At 37.2% G+C, this 18,018-nt stretch overlaps 5 protein-coding genes and 1 long non-coding RNA gene across 6 annotated transcripts; 1 reads left to right on the forward strand and 5 right to left on the reverse strand.

Moving 5' to 3' along the window:
• Window positions 1-4,612: 4,612 nt before the first annotated feature.
• LOC127506968 (uncharacterized) lies at window positions 4,613-5,468 on the forward strand. Its single transcript, XR_007928203.1, has 3 exons — window positions 4,613-4,675; window positions 4,777-4,828; window positions 5,082-5,468. It is a non-coding gene; the product is annotated as an uncharacterized LOC127506968 (long non-coding RNA).
• A 1,832-nt stretch (window positions 5,469-7,300) lies between these two features.
• Window positions 7,301-10,012, reverse strand: LOC127506921 (histone H4-like). Its single transcript, XM_051883767.1, is given in 2 exon segments — window positions 7,301-8,015; window positions 8,017-10,012. Coding segments are annotated over 2 exon segments (312 nt in total). The 5' UTR covers window positions 8,122-10,012; the 3' UTR covers window positions 7,301-7,808.
• A 108-nt stretch (window positions 10,013-10,120) lies between these two features.
• On the reverse strand, window positions 10,121-11,137 carry LOC127506836 (histone H3). The gene has a single exon (XM_051883668.1). It carries the CDS (start codon window positions 10,721-10,723, stop codon window positions 10,313-10,315), a length of 411 nt encoding a protein of 136 aa, XP_051739628.1. The 5' UTR covers window positions 10,724-11,137; the 3' UTR covers window positions 10,121-10,312.
• Window positions 11,138-11,270: 133 nt separating this feature from the next.
• Window positions 11,271-12,421, reverse strand: LOC127506865 (histone H2A). Its single transcript, XM_051883701.1, has one exon. The coding sequence runs from the start codon at window positions 11,762-11,764 to the stop codon at window positions 11,378-11,380; it is 387 nt and encodes a 128-aa protein (XP_051739661.1). The 5' UTR covers window positions 11,765-12,421; the 3' UTR covers window positions 11,271-11,377.
• A 3,925-nt stretch (window positions 12,422-16,346) lies between these two features.
• On the reverse strand, window positions 16,347-16,723 carry LOC127507742 (histone H2B-like). Its single transcript, XM_051885036.1, has 2 exons — window positions 16,585-16,723; window positions 16,347-16,450 (listed from the first exon to the last, which is right to left on the reverse strand). The coding sequence occupies exons 1-2, from the start codon at window positions 16,721-16,723 to the stop codon at window positions 16,347-16,349; spliced, it is 243 nt and encodes an 80-aa protein (XP_051740996.1).
• A 728-nt stretch (window positions 16,724-17,451) lies between these two features.
• Window positions 17,452-17,933, reverse strand: LOC127506910 (histone H4). The gene has a single exon (XM_051883755.1). It carries the CDS (start codon window positions 17,866-17,868, stop codon window positions 17,557-17,559), a length of 312 nt encoding a protein of 103 aa, XP_051739715.1. The 5' UTR covers window positions 17,869-17,933; the 3' UTR covers window positions 17,452-17,556.
• Between the last annotated feature and the right edge of the window lie 85 nt (window positions 17,934-18,018).

Below are 18,018 nucleotides of genomic sequence, written 5' to 3' on the forward strand. Positions count from 1 at the left end.
CATGGTTAGTAATAAGTGAAGCTGGTAATGCTGTTTTTGTTGTTTAATCCTCCTCTGCTGAGATCTTGAGAGATTTAATGTCTTTCATCTTCAGTTGATTTCATCTAAGGCTGTGGCTGGAAGTCTGCTGAAGTCATTGTGTTTCTGGTTGTCTTTTTTCTGTTCTTGTTGTTTCTTTTCCTTCAGTGATTCTGCTTGTTAACAGCAGGTGTTTATCACTAGTTCTTAATTATCACTTAATTAATCACTTAATTAACTTCAACTTAATTTAACTTCAACACTGCTTCAGTGTTAATCTAACACTGTAGTAAACAAAGTGAAATGTAATTTAACAGTAATCAACTGTAAATTAATTAACGGCAACATACTGTAAAAAAACAGAAGTTCACTGGCAACCACAGCTGCCAGTAGATTACCGTAAAATCAAGGAAAAACAGTAATATACTGTAAATTAATTTACGGCAACAAACTATAGAAAAATAGCAATTTACTGCCAACCCTGCTGACAGTACCATAAAATAAAGTAAAATAACAGTAATATTCCGTAAAACAGTCAGATTTTCTAAAAAACAAGTTAATTTCACTGAACTTTTAGTGAAAGTTAATAGAAAAAGTTATGCGAAGTCAATACCTGATAAGGAGAGTAAATATCGAACTGATGTGTTTTATATGTTTTTGCACAAGATGATATAGGAGAGATCTTTTAGTTGAATTAATTCATTTTGGGGGTTACCATTATGCTGGGGAGTAGAGCCTGTGCTTCACTCAGTGATGAGCTGAGAAACACTGATGTTATTGTAAGGACTGAAGACGAACCAGACAAATGAATCATTCAGATGATTCTTTCAGAAAATAATTCCAGAAACCCCAGGTCCAGAGAATCTAATTTTTGGCTCTAGTCCGTCTACAGAACAACTCCCTGCTAAGTACTTCTATGACACCCATGCTTCCTGACTGAAGGACAGGTGGTGAACCCTTAAGCCAGTGGTGAAAAACCAAATGGTTGAAAAGAAGATAAAGAGTCTTTAAATCTCAGATCAAAAGAGACAGAGACAAGGCAGGCCTGTGTTTCTGAGTGACCTAACTTTACAGAAAAACTCACAGACTCCTTCTACAACTAAAACTGCATCGAATTGTTCCAAACAATTTGAAACAGACTTATCAAACATCTTTCAACTGCATAAATTTTATATCATGTCCACACTTACTACCTGTAACCAGTTATGCTTTAGAACCCACAATTCATGTAAATGTGATAACTTTTGAATGATTGATTGAAAGTATGCCTTATTTGGAATTATTTTAATCTCTTTTCCTCCTTTAAATCATGGCTTGAATGAAATTTGTGTAAAATGTATCATATTCCATTTAATAGAAAACGGTACTCTCTGCCGAATCCGGCAATTCCAGAGACCGGAGATAACACTTATTTTATGATTGGGGGCGGAGAAAAGCCACCTTTTGAAACAAGACGATATCTGATTGGCCAGAACTCCTCACAGAGGTGGGACAAATACCTAAGTTTAAATAGTCACATCAGAACAAAGTAACTAGTAAGAAGTAATGCAACGAGTAACAATGGAGTAACAAGAAGAACAAAACAAAGACAAGACTAAGCTGACAAAGGACAGACAAGCAGCTCATTCAAGCCATCCAACTTTCACTCACTCACTTTTCTTTTCTTTTACTTAATTTTCTTTTCCATTGAGAGTCTCGTGTTCTAAGTTTTGCTGCAAAGTTTAACCAACGACTTTTGCCGCTTCAACTTTAACTCCAGCTACGACAAAGAGACGTCCTTTCATTTTGCCAGCACGCTCAAACGGAATTGATTTTTACCTAACACAATCCGGACCTGAAAAGACCCTGCAACAAATCATCGACTCGGAAAAAACCCTCTTCCCATTTAAGCCTACAAGCAAGTACCTCCAGATTCTAACACTGAACTGGTGCATTAAATTAATGATTCATGGTTCGTTCAGGTCAGGTCTTTTGAAGTGCATATTTTGCTAGAAATCCTGTTCGTCATATCACTCTCTCTCTTAAAACTCTTTCTCTCTCATTTCCTTTCTTTCTGCAACGTGTATGGATGTATGTGTGTGTTTGTGTTAGATCAGTTTGTGTTAGAATAAATAAAGTCTCTTGTAGATTTTAAAAGAAAGTGTCTTGTATTATGTGTTTGTAAAATTTAATGTCTTAAACTGTCGATCTTAAAGTTACCGGGCTCTAATCAGTGTTTTCACGATAGTGGATATTCATATCCGCTACAAGAGCTTATTACGGCCCGAGCAGATGAACGCTGGACGATTCAGTTGCTCGGTCATAAACTAAATGACTCTTTATAATTCCCTATAAATTATTTAATTTGAGCTAAATTTGGTCCTACATTATGCTGCATGTTGCATTATTTAAAGGCAGTAACTGTGTAGTTCTGATGCAGTGACAAGCTGTTTGCTAAGTATTTTAACACATACAGTATCTCACAGAAGTGAGTACACCCCTCACATTTTTGTAAATATTTTATTATATTTTTTCATGTGACAAAACTGAAGAAATGACACTTTGCTACAATGTAAAGTAGTGAGTGTACAGCTTGTATAACAGTGTAAATTTGCTGTCCCCTCAAAATAACTCAACACACAGCCATTAATGTCTAAACTGCTGGCCACAAAAGTGAGTACACCCCTAAGTAAAAATGTCCAAATTGGGCCCAATTAGCCATTTTCTCTCCCCGGTGTCATGTGACTCATTAATGTTACAAGGTCTCAGGTGTGAATGGGGAGCAGGTGTGTTAAATTTGGTGTTATCGCTTTCACATACTGGTCACTGGAAGTTCAACATGGCACCTCATGGCAAAGAACTTTCTGAGGATCTGAAAAAAAGAATTGTTGCTCTACATAAAGATGGTGTAGACTATAAGAAGATTGTCAAGACCCTGAAACTGAGCTGCAGCACGGTGGTCAAGACCATACAGTGATTTAACAGGACAGGTTCCACTCAGAACAGGCCTCGCCATGGTCGACCAAAGAAGTTGAGTGCATGTGCTCAGCGTCATATCCAGAGGTTGTGTTTGGGAAATAGACGTATGAGTGCTGCCAGCATTGCTGCAGAGGTTGAAGGGGTGGGGGGTCAGCCTGTCAGTGCTCAGACCATACGCCGCACACTGCATCAAATTGGTCTGCATAGCTGTCGTCCCAGAAGGAAGCCTCTTCTAAAGATGATGCACAAGAAAGCCCGCAAACAGTTTGCTGAAGACAAGCAGACTAAGGACATGGATTACTGGCACTATGTTCTGTGGTCTGATGAGACCAAGATAAACTTATTTGGTTCCGATGGTGTCAAGCGTGTGTGGCGGCAACCAGGTGAGGAGTACAAAGACAAGTGTGTCTTGCCTACAGTCAAGCATGGTGGTGAGAGTGTCATAGTCTGGGGCTGCATGAGTGCTGCCGGCACTGGAGAGCTACAGTTCATTGAGGGAACCATGAATGCCAACAGAGCATGATCCCCTCCCTTTGGAGACTGGGCCGCAGGGCAGTATTCCAACATGATAACAACCAGTGTTGGGTGTAACGCGTTACTAAGTAAGTTACTGTAATTAAATTACTTATCCACTGAAAAAGTAAAGTAAGGGATTACTGTTCATTTTTAGGTAATTTAATTACAGTTACTTATAATGTACTTGCGTTACATACTGTAAATTAGTTCAACAGTTCTGTTCAAATCAATATCAAATTTAAAATCTAAATTTGTCTTCTAAAGGTACAAGTGAACGCTGCCTCTTTAAAATCGTTAGATGTTGTGCAGTTGTGCGTGAGTTCGCAGCTTCGCACCAGTTGGCTGCGTAGTTACTGTCTGAAGATGTCGGCAGAAGCGAGTGGCTGTTTTGCAGAATGGAAATAATCCAATTACTTCACTTTTTGACACAGGTAGGCAAGAACATTACTGTAAAATGTAACCCAGCTAACACTGACCTGGCGGTCCGCCAGCGTTTTTTTGGGTGGCACAAAGTCAGCGGCTAGACACGGTCGGACCACCGTCGGCACACCATCGGCAAGCCGACCAATCTGAAAATGCCGTCGGTCTGCCAGCGTTTTTTGGGTGGCACACCACCAGCGGTTTGCCGCTGCTGGGCCACCGTTGGTACACCAGTGGCAAGCCGATAGTCTGTCCAGTTTCTACTGAGCGCTTACAGGACATCTTTTTTTGATAAGTGTGTATTTATTTTATATTATCTTTGCAGTTAAAAAGAATCTGAAAGCACTGAATAAAAAATAGTGAGACTGACTTAAAATCTATATCAAAAGCTTGGTATAAAAAACTGCCTATGAGCACGCTTTCAAATAAAATAACGTGGTTGAATGTTTGTAAAAACAACAATAAATAATTAAGTTATAAAAATTTAAGTTATACAATTATTAAGTTATAAAAGTGCCACAAATGTCTACAAAATGAGTTTAAATTCATGATTTAATATTAATGAGATTTTTTTATGTAATGTTTTAATTCTAGATGTTTATTTATGTGAATGCTGCATGACCGTGACGTATTTTAATGCGTGTGCGCGCGTTGATCATTCGAACCGCTTTCAAACACTGGAGCGGCGCAGAGTTGTCATGGAAACGGAGAAACAACAACTGCAAAAACAGCAGTCTCTCGCTGTTGTTTTCACTTCTTTCAGGTGAGTTTAGTCGCTAAAATCACACGAATAATACACACAACTGTTCTTGTCACTTCTCTAACATGTAATTGACACACTTATGTTGAATATTTACTTTATAGAAACAGTTTAGTGTCTTCGAAAAACTCCGTTAGCATCCCGTTTTCAGAAAAGGTAGGCTAACTCTATCATTTGATTTGTTTATGATAGTTTAGGCTTTTAATCACATCTTTATGTGTAGATGAGAGGTTTTGATAATTTTGCAAAGGTTTTGCTGTCAATGGGTGATTAGAAGCTGGCTAATTTATAAACGTAAATGTAGCCTACTGTTAATCGGTGACGTAACTTAAATGAAGCACAAGTTTTCAAAAGCGTTTTGAGCTCTCATGGTAAACAAATATTGATAAACATTGTTCTGTGATTTCAGCAGTGAAAAAATAACCCCTCTACAACAGAGGGGAAGCTCCGAAGATTTCAGCATTTCTGAAGGAAGCTGCTGACAGAAGAAGGAAACACAGGTGAGCTGAGGAAACTCACCAAATAACTCCATATCCATTTTTTTTCCCACAATATTTTTCACCTATACCATGCATCTGTTATTTTCTTCTTTTTTATTTTCTCAATTTTTTTATTTATTTAATTTGTTTTAAGAAGGCTTTGACATCCAAATGTAAATGACACTGTATGAGCAATATTTAATAAGTAAACCTAAAAACATAAATTCTGTTATTTTCTGTATATTCTTCTTTTTCTGCCTTTAGCTTATTTTATTTTAATAAACCTGGCATTGTATAATAATATTGTTGGCTCTGTGACAAATTGTTTATGTTCCTAGATACTTCCCTGCTGATGCCTTGCACCACAGCAGAGTTGGAGCGGATAAAAAAGTTCCTGTCGGATCACATGACTAGTAAGTAAACCCTCTTAAACATACACTAATGTTCAAAAGTGTGGGGTCGATAAGATTTTTAATGTTTTTAACAGAAGTCTCTTCTGCACATAAAGGCTGCATTCATTGGATCGACATACAGTAAAAACAGTAACATTCTGAAATATTACATTTTAAAATACTTTTTATTGTGAATATATAGTAAAGTGTAATTTATTCCTGTGATCAAAGCTGAATTTTCAGCATCATTACTCCCGTCTTCAGTGTCACATGATCCTTCAGAAATCATTCTAATATGATGATTTGATGGTCAAGAAACATTTCTGATTATTATCAGTGTTGAAAACAGTTGTGCTGCTTCACATTTTTTTTTTTTTTTTTCAGGATTCTTTGATGAATAGAAAGTTTAAAAAGAACATTTTTTTGAAACAGAAATAATTACTCTCACTTTTGGTCAATTTAATGCATCCTTGCTGAATAAAAATATGAATTTCTTAAAAAAAAAAATAAATAAAAAAAAAAAAAAATCTTATTAACTCCATTAGAGTACACTACAGTTTATAGGTTTGGGATCAACGAATCCTATGGGGAAAAAAAAATAAATAAAATAAAAATGGGTTTAAACAGTTTCCACAACAATATTAATCAGCACAACTGTTTTCAGCATTGATAATAATCAGAAAAGTTTCTTGAGCTGCAAATCATCATATCAAAGTCCATTAAAGGAGGTAGTTCTAATCTTTCTCCTGTTGCTGTTTCTATTTCAGGATGCCCAGCAAGGTTGCTAGAGATTACGGCAGCTCAAGTTTGGAGCCAGCCTGACTTGTGAAGACTTCAGATGATGGAAACTATAGATGGACATACAAAACTAACAGATATTATGATTATATGGTAATCATTAGTTCCGGTTTCACAGACAGGGCTTAGATTAAGTCAGGATTAGGTCTTAGTTAAATTAGGACATTTAAGTAGCTTTTTTAAACATGCTTTAGAAAAAATAAAAAAACATTACTGTTGTGCATCTTGACACAAAACAATGACACTGACATATTTTAAGATGTGCTTTCAGTTAAAGAGTTAGTTCACTCCAAAATTACATTTGTCATTAATTACTCACTCTCATGTCGTTCCACACCTGTAAGACCTTTGTTCATCTTCAGAACACAAATTAAGATATTTCTGATGAAATCCGAGGGTATCTGATCCACACATAGGCAGCAACGTCACTGCACCTTTTGACATCCAGAAAGGTAGTTGAAAACATGGTTAAAATAGTCAACGTGACTACAGTGGTTTTAACATAAAATGTTAAATATTCTGTAAAATTTTTCACACTAGTGTGCTTTAATGTTTAACTAGGAAGTTTGTTTTGAAATTCTTTTATTTTGTACAAAATGGCACACTTGTGGTGTCCCAGGTCAAAAATGGCCGGCCTACTTAAAATTGCTCATAAACCTCTCAATATGCTATATTATTACCAAAATTTGTCAACTTGATTTCTTTCAGTTAGCATCATAATAGATGCTCCAGTACAGTGACAGCTGTGTAATATTCAGGGTTCTCCTTATTGTCGTTCAGTCATAGATGCTTCAGTCACCATCATCTGACAGGTCAGTTGGAAGATACTTTATTAAACCTAATACTTTAGTCCGTAATTTAGTCCAGCTTTAGTCCATAATAAGCTGACAATGGTAAATCCAAATATTGAAAGATTTATCATAAGGCTTTACTGTAAAAACACCCTCCTGGCAAGTGAATTTCACTAAAATAATGTTTTATTAGCACAGACTATTAAAAATATGAATCAGAAATTGACTTAACTAGGCCCAAATACTCCGGTCTACAGTAATGAACCTTATATCACATGCTCTGTAAACACAAACTTGATTGCCATTAATATGTAATTTCTCATGATGTAGGAAGTTACTAATGAGCTCAAGTTTTGAAGTACTTTAACAAGCAGAAAAGTACACGATTTGGAAGTTAATATTTGAAGACTAAAGTCGAGATTTTATATGCATCTATTTAAATGAATAATTTGTCTAGCACTGGAAGAAAAAAAAAAATAATTGAAAAGGATATGAAAAGGTACTGATAATCCCCATACACTACTGTGGCGTTATTACTAAACTCATAGGTGATGTTCAATTTCTATTTTAAAAGCGAAGCATTTTAAGATTTAACTTTCATTAACTCTTTATGTAACAGTGTGGGTGGCTCTTAAAAGAGCCGTTGGGTTGCTGTAGTTTTGCTGATCTCAGTCGTTTAACCTCCAAAGCCGTACAGAGTGCGTCCCTGTCGCTTCAGCGCGTACACAACATCCATGGCGGTCACGGTCTTTCTCTTGGCGTGCTCGGTGTAGGTGACGGCATCGCGGATAACGTTTTCCAAAAACACCTTCAACACTCCGCGGGTCTCCTCGTAGATCAGACCGGAGATGCGCTTGACACCGCCACGGCGAGCGAGACGACGGAATGGCGGGTTTGGTGATTCCCTGGATGTTATCGCGCAAAACTTTACGGTGACGCTTGGCGCCTCCTTTTCCGAGCCCTTTACCGCCTTTGCCTCTTCCAGACATGTTTAATACAACTCTATGAAACAATGACAAAGAATGGAGGACGAGTGTTACCAGGAAACCTTTTACAATTGCTTACAGGACCTGACAGAAACCAACCCTGCGTCACAAGGCGCAACACGCCCCTCCCCTTAACCCTCTAATAGTATGCAATATATCAACGAGGAAAAAATTATTTGTGTTGTTTTCCCTGCTCAAAATTGGACACTTTAACAAAATCAATAAACATTTTCATACATTTTTAATTTATTTATTTCTTGTAAGTTTGTTGCCTCGATGCAACTTTGTACCACAATGGAAAAATTGAAACATTTGGCATTTTCATGTAGAAAAAAGATATATTTATTGAAAACATCAATTTCTTTAACTAGACACTTGAACAAACAAATTTATCCAGTTTTTAATGTATTAAAAGTTTCATATTTAATAAAAAGTAACATTTTATATCCAGCTGTTGTCCTCAGGCAACATTGTACCATAGTGGAACACAAGTATTACCAAACCATCATATTATGTTATTATATCAAGTTATCATATCCATCTTCATCCTCATCTCCATCTTCTCTCTCACCCTCACTCTCTCCCTGACGAATTGTCACTATGATTTTATCTTCCTCATCACAGTATGACCCCTCATCAACTGCCAGTGCTGCATGTGTTTTATACCTCCTTGAAGTGATATAGAAAATGTGCATATCATAATATATGCAGATATAGTATATGAATTACTATTCTTATAAGTGCATTACAAAATCATGTGAAAATGCAAATATATTTAGATAATTCTCACTCTTTTCCTTACAAATATAATACATTTATATTCAAACCTATTATGCCTGTATGGCCTCATGTGATTCCATTATGGTACAATGTTGCCTTGAGGCAACACACAGTATTTTGTTATTTTCTCTAAAACATTTGATGATATATAATGTAAAGTTCTTGAAAATACTTCTTTACTTGCCAGTGAAGGTGACTCATATTTTTTGTGGGTGATTAAATGGATACAAACAAGTGAAATAAGCACTTTTCAATGGAGAAAATATGGAGCCATGTGACGTGCACAAGTGCTGAAACAGGACACAAAATGGACCCCTGTTGGTCATGTTTTGGTCTTTTTTGCACTTTCATTGATTAGTATTTGAGTTATTCTGTCCTGAGATATGTTTGATCAATCAATTGGTGCCTTTTTTTATTAAAAACAAACTATAATAGACCATGTTGCCTGGAGGCAACACCGTACCATAGAGGGTTAAGATTCATTATATAAGATCGTCATATAATGTACAGAGATACTGAATGACAATGAAATGTGCTAGTCTAGATTGACAGTATAGTGTATTTATTAAATAAGATATGCTTGCAGAATATATAATTGATTTCAGGCCTCTGTGATTCATACTGTAGGTCTCACCTTAGCTGAATTTGCTGCATAATAGCCATTTCTTCTCTGGCTTTCAAAAGGCCATAAAAGTTACAAAACAGACCATGCCGCTATTGTGAGTAGCTAGACGATTTGATAAAAACTGGATGAGCTAATTCAAAAGTTGGAAAGTAGCCAACTGTATGGGTTTTTTTTTTTGAAGATTGAAGACTGAAGATAAAAAATAAGTGGCAAGCACCTATACATGATCACTGTTTTTTTGTTTACTGTATACAATACACATTTTTTTGTGTAACTAGATGCTATGGATGCTGATTATTTAAAGTCTAATGAAAGATCTGTAGTGTTTATATACTGATTGATGTGTGTTTGATCTGAAAGCATTGTTTTATTTTGAGAACAAGTGAAATGATTTTGAAGCGACTTTGATTTTGCCAGAAGAAATGGGTTTTGTGCATGTAGTTTAAAGATTTGGATATGTGTTCAATGCTGTGAGAAAAAAAAAAAAAAAAAAAAAAAGTAACGTAATTTTACACTATTATTTACTACTTGTACAAATATTATTCATTTAAACAAACAAATCTGTATTTCTCTGAGACATTAAAACAAATACAAAAAGATACTTTGTTTACTTTATTTTTTCTTCATTATTACTAAAGAGTAATGGTAATTTAGGATGAAGAGAAAGACTTAATAGGAGTTTAGAGTTGCATTAACACTAGTTAAGTGTTAAGCTGGAAATTCCCTCGTTCAGTGTAATTTTAGTGGCTCTTGAAAGAGCCTTTGGGGTTTGATGTGGCTGATGCGAGTTTAGGCACGCTCTCCGCGGATGCGGCGGGCCAGCTGAATGTCCTTGGGCATGATGGTGACCCTCTTGGCGTGGATGGCGCACAGGTTGGTGTCCTCAAACAGACCGACCAAATAAGCCTCGCTGGCCTCCTGCAGGGCCATGACAGCGGAGCTCTGGAAGCGCAGATCTGTCTTGAAATCCTGAGCGATTTCTCTCACCAGCCGCTGGAAGGGCAGTTTACGGATCAGCAGCTCGGTGGACTTCTGATAACGGCGGATCTCTCGGAGAGCCACGGTCCCGGGCCTGTAACGATGGGGCTTCTTGACGCCACCGGTGGCCGGAGCGCTCTTACGAGCGGCTTTGGTAGCGAGCTGCTTCCTCGGGGCTTTACCACCGGTGGATTTACGAGCAGTCTGCTTGGTCCTTGCCATTGCTGCTATCTACTTTTCTCTTGGTCTTGCTTCTTCTAGAAATGCGACCATGTTATACGCCTGTTTTTAAAGCATTGCACGGCCATGAGCTAACAGTGTCGGGAGGGTGCCGAGGCTTGTGATTGGCTGATCTGTGACATGTGCTTATGACTGCTAGCCAATGACTGCGCGCTCCATCTTTTTAAACAAGCGGAGGGTTTCCCGCTCAATGTGCTTTGATCTGTTTTTGCTCATTAAACAGTGTAATACACCCCGAGGCTTTATACTCACATTGTTTAATTTACTTATTAAATATTCACCTTATTTCTAAAGGTTGTGCTGATCTCGAACTCGAACACATCATCTGTATAAAAGCACTACAACCGAACAAAACACTGGACCCCCCAAAAAAATCTCTATCAAAGTTACGGGATTTTCATTACAACACTTTGATCCTGCTATTATTGTACTTGTAAACGCTCATACGGAGCAATCGTACATTTGTTTGATTTGATGGATTCATTTATTTATTTATTTTTAAGTAAAAATAAGTAGATAAGAAACCCAACACATTACGTTTATGGCATTAAATTGTGAAAGAAAAGCGCTCTGTATCAGATAAAATGGGTGGCTCTTAAAAGAGCCTTTGGGTTTCAATAAGACATTTGAGTCCGCTTATTTGGATTTGGCGGGTTTCTCGGTCTTCTTGGGCAGCAGCACAGCCTGGATGTTGGGCAGCACACCGCCCTGAGCGATGGTCACTCCGCCCAGAAGTTTGTTCAACTCTTCGTCGTTGCGCACCGCCAGCTGCAGATGACGGGGGATGATACGGGTTTTCTTGTTGTCCCGAGCGGCATTTCCAGCCAACTCCAAGATCTCAGCGGTAAGATACTCGAGCACAGCCGCCAGATAAACAGGAGCACCAGCACCGACGCGCTCGGCGTAGTTGCCTTTGCGGAGAAGCCTGTGAACACGGCCGACGGGAAACTGGAGTCCTGCCCTGGATGAGCGAGTCTTAGCCTTGGCTCTTGCTTTGCCTCCGGTTTTGCCTCTACCGCTCATTTTTACTTTTAGATATACCTGTTTCTTCAAACAACGCTGAGAAAGAATGGAAAACCTAAGTTTCGAGGTGCTGCCTTTAAGCGAACGTTCTAGTCGCCCATTGGTTGATAGTCTGATAAGATTTCAAGCCAATCACTGAACTTCCCTCCAACACACATACCTCCAAACCCCACCCCCTTTTAGTGATCGGGTTATGCAGTATAAACTTTAGACTTGTCCACAAGTGGAAATTTGCTTTTAGCTTTACTATACACCATACACAAGGACACCAACACAACATAACAATATATATTTTGAAAAAATAAAAAAAGAAAGGTATAAAACAATTAAAACAATGGCATTCCCATGTGTACATATACAGTATATGCATCCATGTCCACACCTACTCATATTCATGTCTCAACATTTAAAAATTTGCAAAAAAAAAAAAAAAAATCTTATATTACACATTTTTACTCGCTGGAGGTTGTCTAAAATGTCTCCTTGATTGTAACAACTGAAATTAAGAATGTAACGTGACAACCAATGCTTTTTGTTGAACTTTTGATAAATATATATTATCCAGTTTCCTTTGTGTCTTAACTACAATTGCACTAGCTACATGAACCACCCAATTTTTGCTTTGATTTAATAGTCAGAACTCCATACCACATTGTCATATTAAAAGACATAATACGATCCACGTGATTCCTATAATATAGACCATTTCTAAAATATGCTTGCTTACGTCAGTGTTTTAGCCTCAGAATAGGATTCAATCTCTGCATTGCCTTTTTAAAAACACAATCTACATTTTCAACAAAACTCAAATGACTATCTATAAATATTCCTCAATATTTTAACTGTTTACTCTAATTTGTGTACAATAAAAATAATAATGGTGATAATATAGTTCCCTGCCCTCCCTGCAAACAAGCCTGGACTGGCCCTTTACGGGTCCACTTAGGGCTGCCAGCGCATGGGCCTCTGAGAATTTGCTCATTGGCAAAACTTTAGCCCCTTAGCGCTGGCCCTGCACGGGCAGCCCTCACTTAGCCTGCAGGAAGCCCTCACTAGGCCCTCACTAGGCCCTCACTAGGCCGAATCGTGTCGAATCATGATTCGGATCACGTGTCAAACCGCCAAAACTGCTGAAATCACGTGACTTTGGCGCTCCGAACTGCGGATTCGACATGCTGATTCATTATGCTCCGAAGTTTCCTGAAGCAGTGTTTTGAAATCGGCCATCACTAAATAATTCGTTATTTTGTTTTTTTTGGCACACCAAAAATATTCTCGTCGCTTTATAATATTAATACTGAACCACTGTACTCACATGAACTGATTTAAATATGTTTTTAGTACCTTTATGGATCTTGAGAGAGGAAATGTCATTGCTCCCTATGTAGGCCTCACAGAGCCATCGGATTTAAACAAAAATATCTTAATTTGCGTTCCGAAGATTAACAAAGGTCTTACGGGTGTGGAACTGCATGAGCGTGAGAATAAATGACAGAATTTTCATTTTTGGGTGAACTAACCCTTTAATCTACAACAATAAATCTGTTTCATTATAAATACTTTTCGGCTACTATACACTGTAAAAAAAAAAAATAAAAATAAAAATAAACAAAGAAACAGTGAAATGCATTACTATAGTTAATACATGTAACATGTAACAAGGACACATTAAAATAAAGTGTAATCAAATATATTACAGACTTTAATGTGTTTAATTGACATTTATTCTAAAATATCACTAAATAAGGCTATTTATTTAGCCTTTTGTGTCACAATCAGTAAAGCTGCTCAACTTATCTGTCAGTCACTACTAGAGGTGACTAGATATACATACGACAACATGTTCCGCGACAATGTCAGTGGCACATGCCACAAGTTTTAATGGCACATGCCAATGAAGACCGGATATGCCACCAAATGTGCCACTAAGCATTAGCGGCATGTGACATTGGCTTCTGTGTATCAGGCCAGGTGAAAAAAAAGTACATTTCTATAATATTCTTAAAGTGAACATCTAAGTGTACTCAACTGTGCTATTTTGAAACACCATACAATATGAACTAAAATGTGCTTTTAATAGACTATCTCTGTATTTAAAAAAAAAAAAAAATGTATTTAGATACCCCTTATAGTACATTTGAACCCATAGTGTACTACAAGTTGTAACTATATATATATATATATATATATATATATATATGTATATATATATATATATATATATATATATATATAAATACAGAGATAGTATATTAAAAGCACATTTTAGTTCATATTTCCTGGTGTTGAGTACACTTAGATGTTCTTAATGTACTGATGTGTTATGTGAGTGCAACCAATATAGAACACTGAAAGAATGTAATCATGTGGATCATATCAACTCAACATTCAGATATAATGCTCATCAACACAACACTAGTTAGTGAATGGAGTTCATGAGGAAGACAGAAAATAAAGAAGGGGCATTAATACTTGTTTCTTCCTATGCAGGGATGTTAGCCAACCATAACATAATACTGAAAAGTCATTTACTCAGTCATATGACCCCTTTAATTCCATATGGCTCCACCTTCATATCGTGGGCATGACAGTGTCATTACACCTATTGCCCAGGCTGAGCATACCTAACTTAGATATACTTACAAATCAGACTTGCACTGGTTCTACTTAAAAAAAAAAAAAAAATGTCATGCTTCAGTGAATGCACCTCAAATGTAAATAAACATTTTTTTAAATGACTTTTATAGAGTGAGCACACTTTGTGTTTCCCAGTCAGCTCCTTCAGCTTTTCTTCATCCATGTCATTCCAAAACTATATAATTTGCCTGGATCATCTTTTTTCAAATACAATGCAAGACTTTTTTTTTTTTTTTTACACTTAAATTTCTTCATTCAATTACCGCAATAACCATTACAATAATTAAACTGAAAAAGAATTGAATTATAAAGCTTTCTTAAACTACACCGCCATCATCTTTGCAAAACAGACCTACTTCCAGGACGCATGGCGAAGGCAAACCCTCCCAAAGAAATGTAATTTTCATGTTACTAATAAATATTTTTTGTTGACATATATATACACAGTACTCAACATTTGAAGTGGATCAAAAATGTTCATCAAATTTGTCCAAAGAGCTAAGTTGTCCTATAAAGAAGGTTTTAGGACAACTTCGATGAAAGGTTTTGATCCACTTCAAATGTTGACTACTATATATCAACATAATCATGAAGGTCTCCAGAATCATGCAAACAAGACAAATCTTACAAGAGATCTATAGTTGTTGGCATACTTAGTCAAAATTCCCGGTGGGCAAATGACTTGTAAGTGCATATATCTTGGGGAAATGGTATACTGTGGATAGGTTAATAGTCTTGTTTATTGCTTTTTGCATTCATAATATCCTATCTAACATACACTCTAAAAAATAATGGGTTAAAAACAACCCAAGTTGAGTTGAAAATGGAGAAACCCAGCGGTTGGGTTAAATGTTTGCCCAACCTACTGGGCATTTTATTTACACTATTGTTTAAAAATTACTATATGGCTGACTTAAAATGAATCCAAAATATGCTGGAAATTAAAAATCAGACGTAATTACTAGGGAACAATAATAAAAGGTGAACATTTATTAATAAGCAATTTAATAAATGTCTATTGTTTAATTATTATTCATTTAACTTAATAAATGCTAATTTATTAAATCTTAAATAAAGGTTAATTTCCAACATACTTTGGGTTAATTTTAAGCAAGCAATACAGTAATTTTTAAACAATTGTTGAGTTAAATAAAACTACCCAGCAGGTTGGGCAAACATTTAACCCAACCGCTGGGTTTGTCCATTTCAACCCAGCATTTTTTTTTAGAGTGTAACTTCACCCTTTAACTGACATCTCTATAAATAGAATAAAAAGTATAAATCTGTCAAAAGGAGATGAGAGAGCAATCTTTCCACAGCTCAACTGTCCCACCCCCATGTCCCGTGTAATGTTTTCTTCATTCTATTTATTTTTATTTATTTTCATTTAACTTTTTGATACACCGCCCTGTTGGGGCAGCTTAATGGCAACACTTTGTTCTGCACTATGTTTCACCACTTAAAAACAAATAGATTTGTTTTTTCATATTCAAGAGATTGTAAGCTAGATGCAGCCTTTTTGGAAGAAGCCTCACATTTAATGTTCTTTGACTTTATTCATAAACGCATATATTATGTGTAAAAGACTAATCTGTTAAAAACAATTTTGAGTTAAATGCCAAATGTTCTTATTTAAATTTTATACTGAAGGAGTGCATACAATATTTGCACACCGACAACTATAGTTGCCATTCAAATAGGACTTTCAAAAAAAAAAAAAAAAAAAAAAAAAAAAAAAAAAAAAAAAAAAAAAGTCTGGGGAAAATATATGCAGAACAGGTTCACATGAGAATATTAAAACGACTATAAACTGTTCAGAACGAAATTGGGCACAAATGGGTTAACATTTGGTTTGCAACAGATTCTACAAACAACAAACTCTTTAACGAGAAAATTGGTGGCTCTTAAAAGAGCCTTTGGGTTGTTGGGAGTCTCAGTTGGATCTCTACTTGGAGCTGGTGTACTTGGTCACTGCCTTGGTGCCCTCGGACACGGCGTGTTTGGCCAGCTCTCCGGGCAAGCAGCAGACGCACGGCGGTCTGGATCTCTCTAGAAGTGATGGTGGAGCGCTTGTTGTAGTGAGCGAGACGAGACGACTCACCGGCGATGCGCTCGAAGATGTCGTTGACGAAAGAGTTCATGATGCCCATCGCCTTGGAAGAGATGCCGGTGTCAGGATGAACCTGCTTCAAGGACTTTGTAGACGTAGATAGCGTAACTCTCCTTCCTGGACCTCTTGCGCTTCTTTCCTCCCTTACCGGCGGTCTTCGTGACGGCCTTCTTGGAGCCCTTCTTAGGCGCAGACTTTGCTGGTTCAGGCATGATGTTGCGTGATCACAAAGTTGTAAGAAACAATGTGAACTCAGAAGCAATACAGCGACATTTATTTACTGCCCTATGCTAAATTTCAAAAAGACACGGGACTATCTGATTGCCTCTTTTAATAGGCCAAACCTATAAACTTGTATTTCATTGGACAACTCTAAGCATCACGAGCGGAATGAGAGCCAATCACATGCGCCGCCGCCAACCGCTCAATGTTTGAACTGCACCCTGACTGTTTCCTTTGTTTCGTTTCCCGCTCTTTTTATTATTATTATTTTGAGAAAATAAGCAGTTCTAGACAAATATTATCGTGTAATTTTAAAAGCCATTATAACCCCATTGAGGGAGTGTTGGAGGAAAGAGACTATTTAACGGTTAGACACCCTTTAAAAGCAATTTTTCCTCGGGACTTCATTGATTCATTAAAGTGTTTGTTTAAACTAAACGAATAGTAAATAAAAGCCCATTTGTGTAAAATAAACAACGTTAATGTTTTCTGTATTTTCAATTCTGCTAACTTTGGTTCCATTCTGATCTAAGTCATCTTTTTTTTTTCCCCCTTCACGTTGTAAAACACTTTATTTAAAATCAGTAAGACCGCTAAATATTATGTAATACAAAAGGTCTCCGTGCACCACATAAACATTCTGGATATTATTTATCGTTTAAAGAAATTAAAGAGAAAAGATACTGATAATCTCATTGTGGAAGGTTTTTATACTCCATCCTGAAAACAAAGCGTTTTAATAACATTGGACTCTTTATGTGACAGAGTGGGTGGCTCTTAAAAGAGCCGTTGGGTTGGTGTAGTTTTTGCTGATCTCAGTCGTTTAACCTCCGAAGCCGTACAGGGTGCGTCCCTGTCGCTTCAGCGCGTACACAACATCCATGGCGGTCACGGTCTTTCTCTTGGCGTGCTCGGTGTAGGTGACGGCATCGCGGATCACATTCTCCAGGAACACCTTCAACACTCCGCGGGTCTCCTCGTAGATCAGACCGGAGATGCGCTTGACACCGCCACGGCGAGCGAGACGACGGATGGCGGGTTTGGTGATTCCCTGGATGTTATCGCGCAAAACTTTACGGTGACGCTTGGCGCCTCCTTTTCCGAGTCCTTTACCGCCTTTGCCTCTTCCAGACATGTTTAACACAACTCTATCAAACTATGATAAAGAATGGATGACGATCGTTACTAGGAGTCCTTTTACATTTGCTTACAGGACCTGAGAGAAACCAACGCCGCGTCACAAGACGCAACACGCCCCTCGATCTCCTTTTTTGGCAGACTGTTT

This window comes from Ctenopharyngodon idella, chromosome 24, assembly GCF_019924925.1.
Source record: "Ctenopharyngodon idella isolate HZGC_01 chromosome 24, HZGC01, whole genome shotgun sequence".
NCBI classification, from domain to species: Eukaryota; Metazoa; Chordata; class Actinopteri; order Cypriniformes; family Xenocyprididae; genus Ctenopharyngodon; species Ctenopharyngodon idella.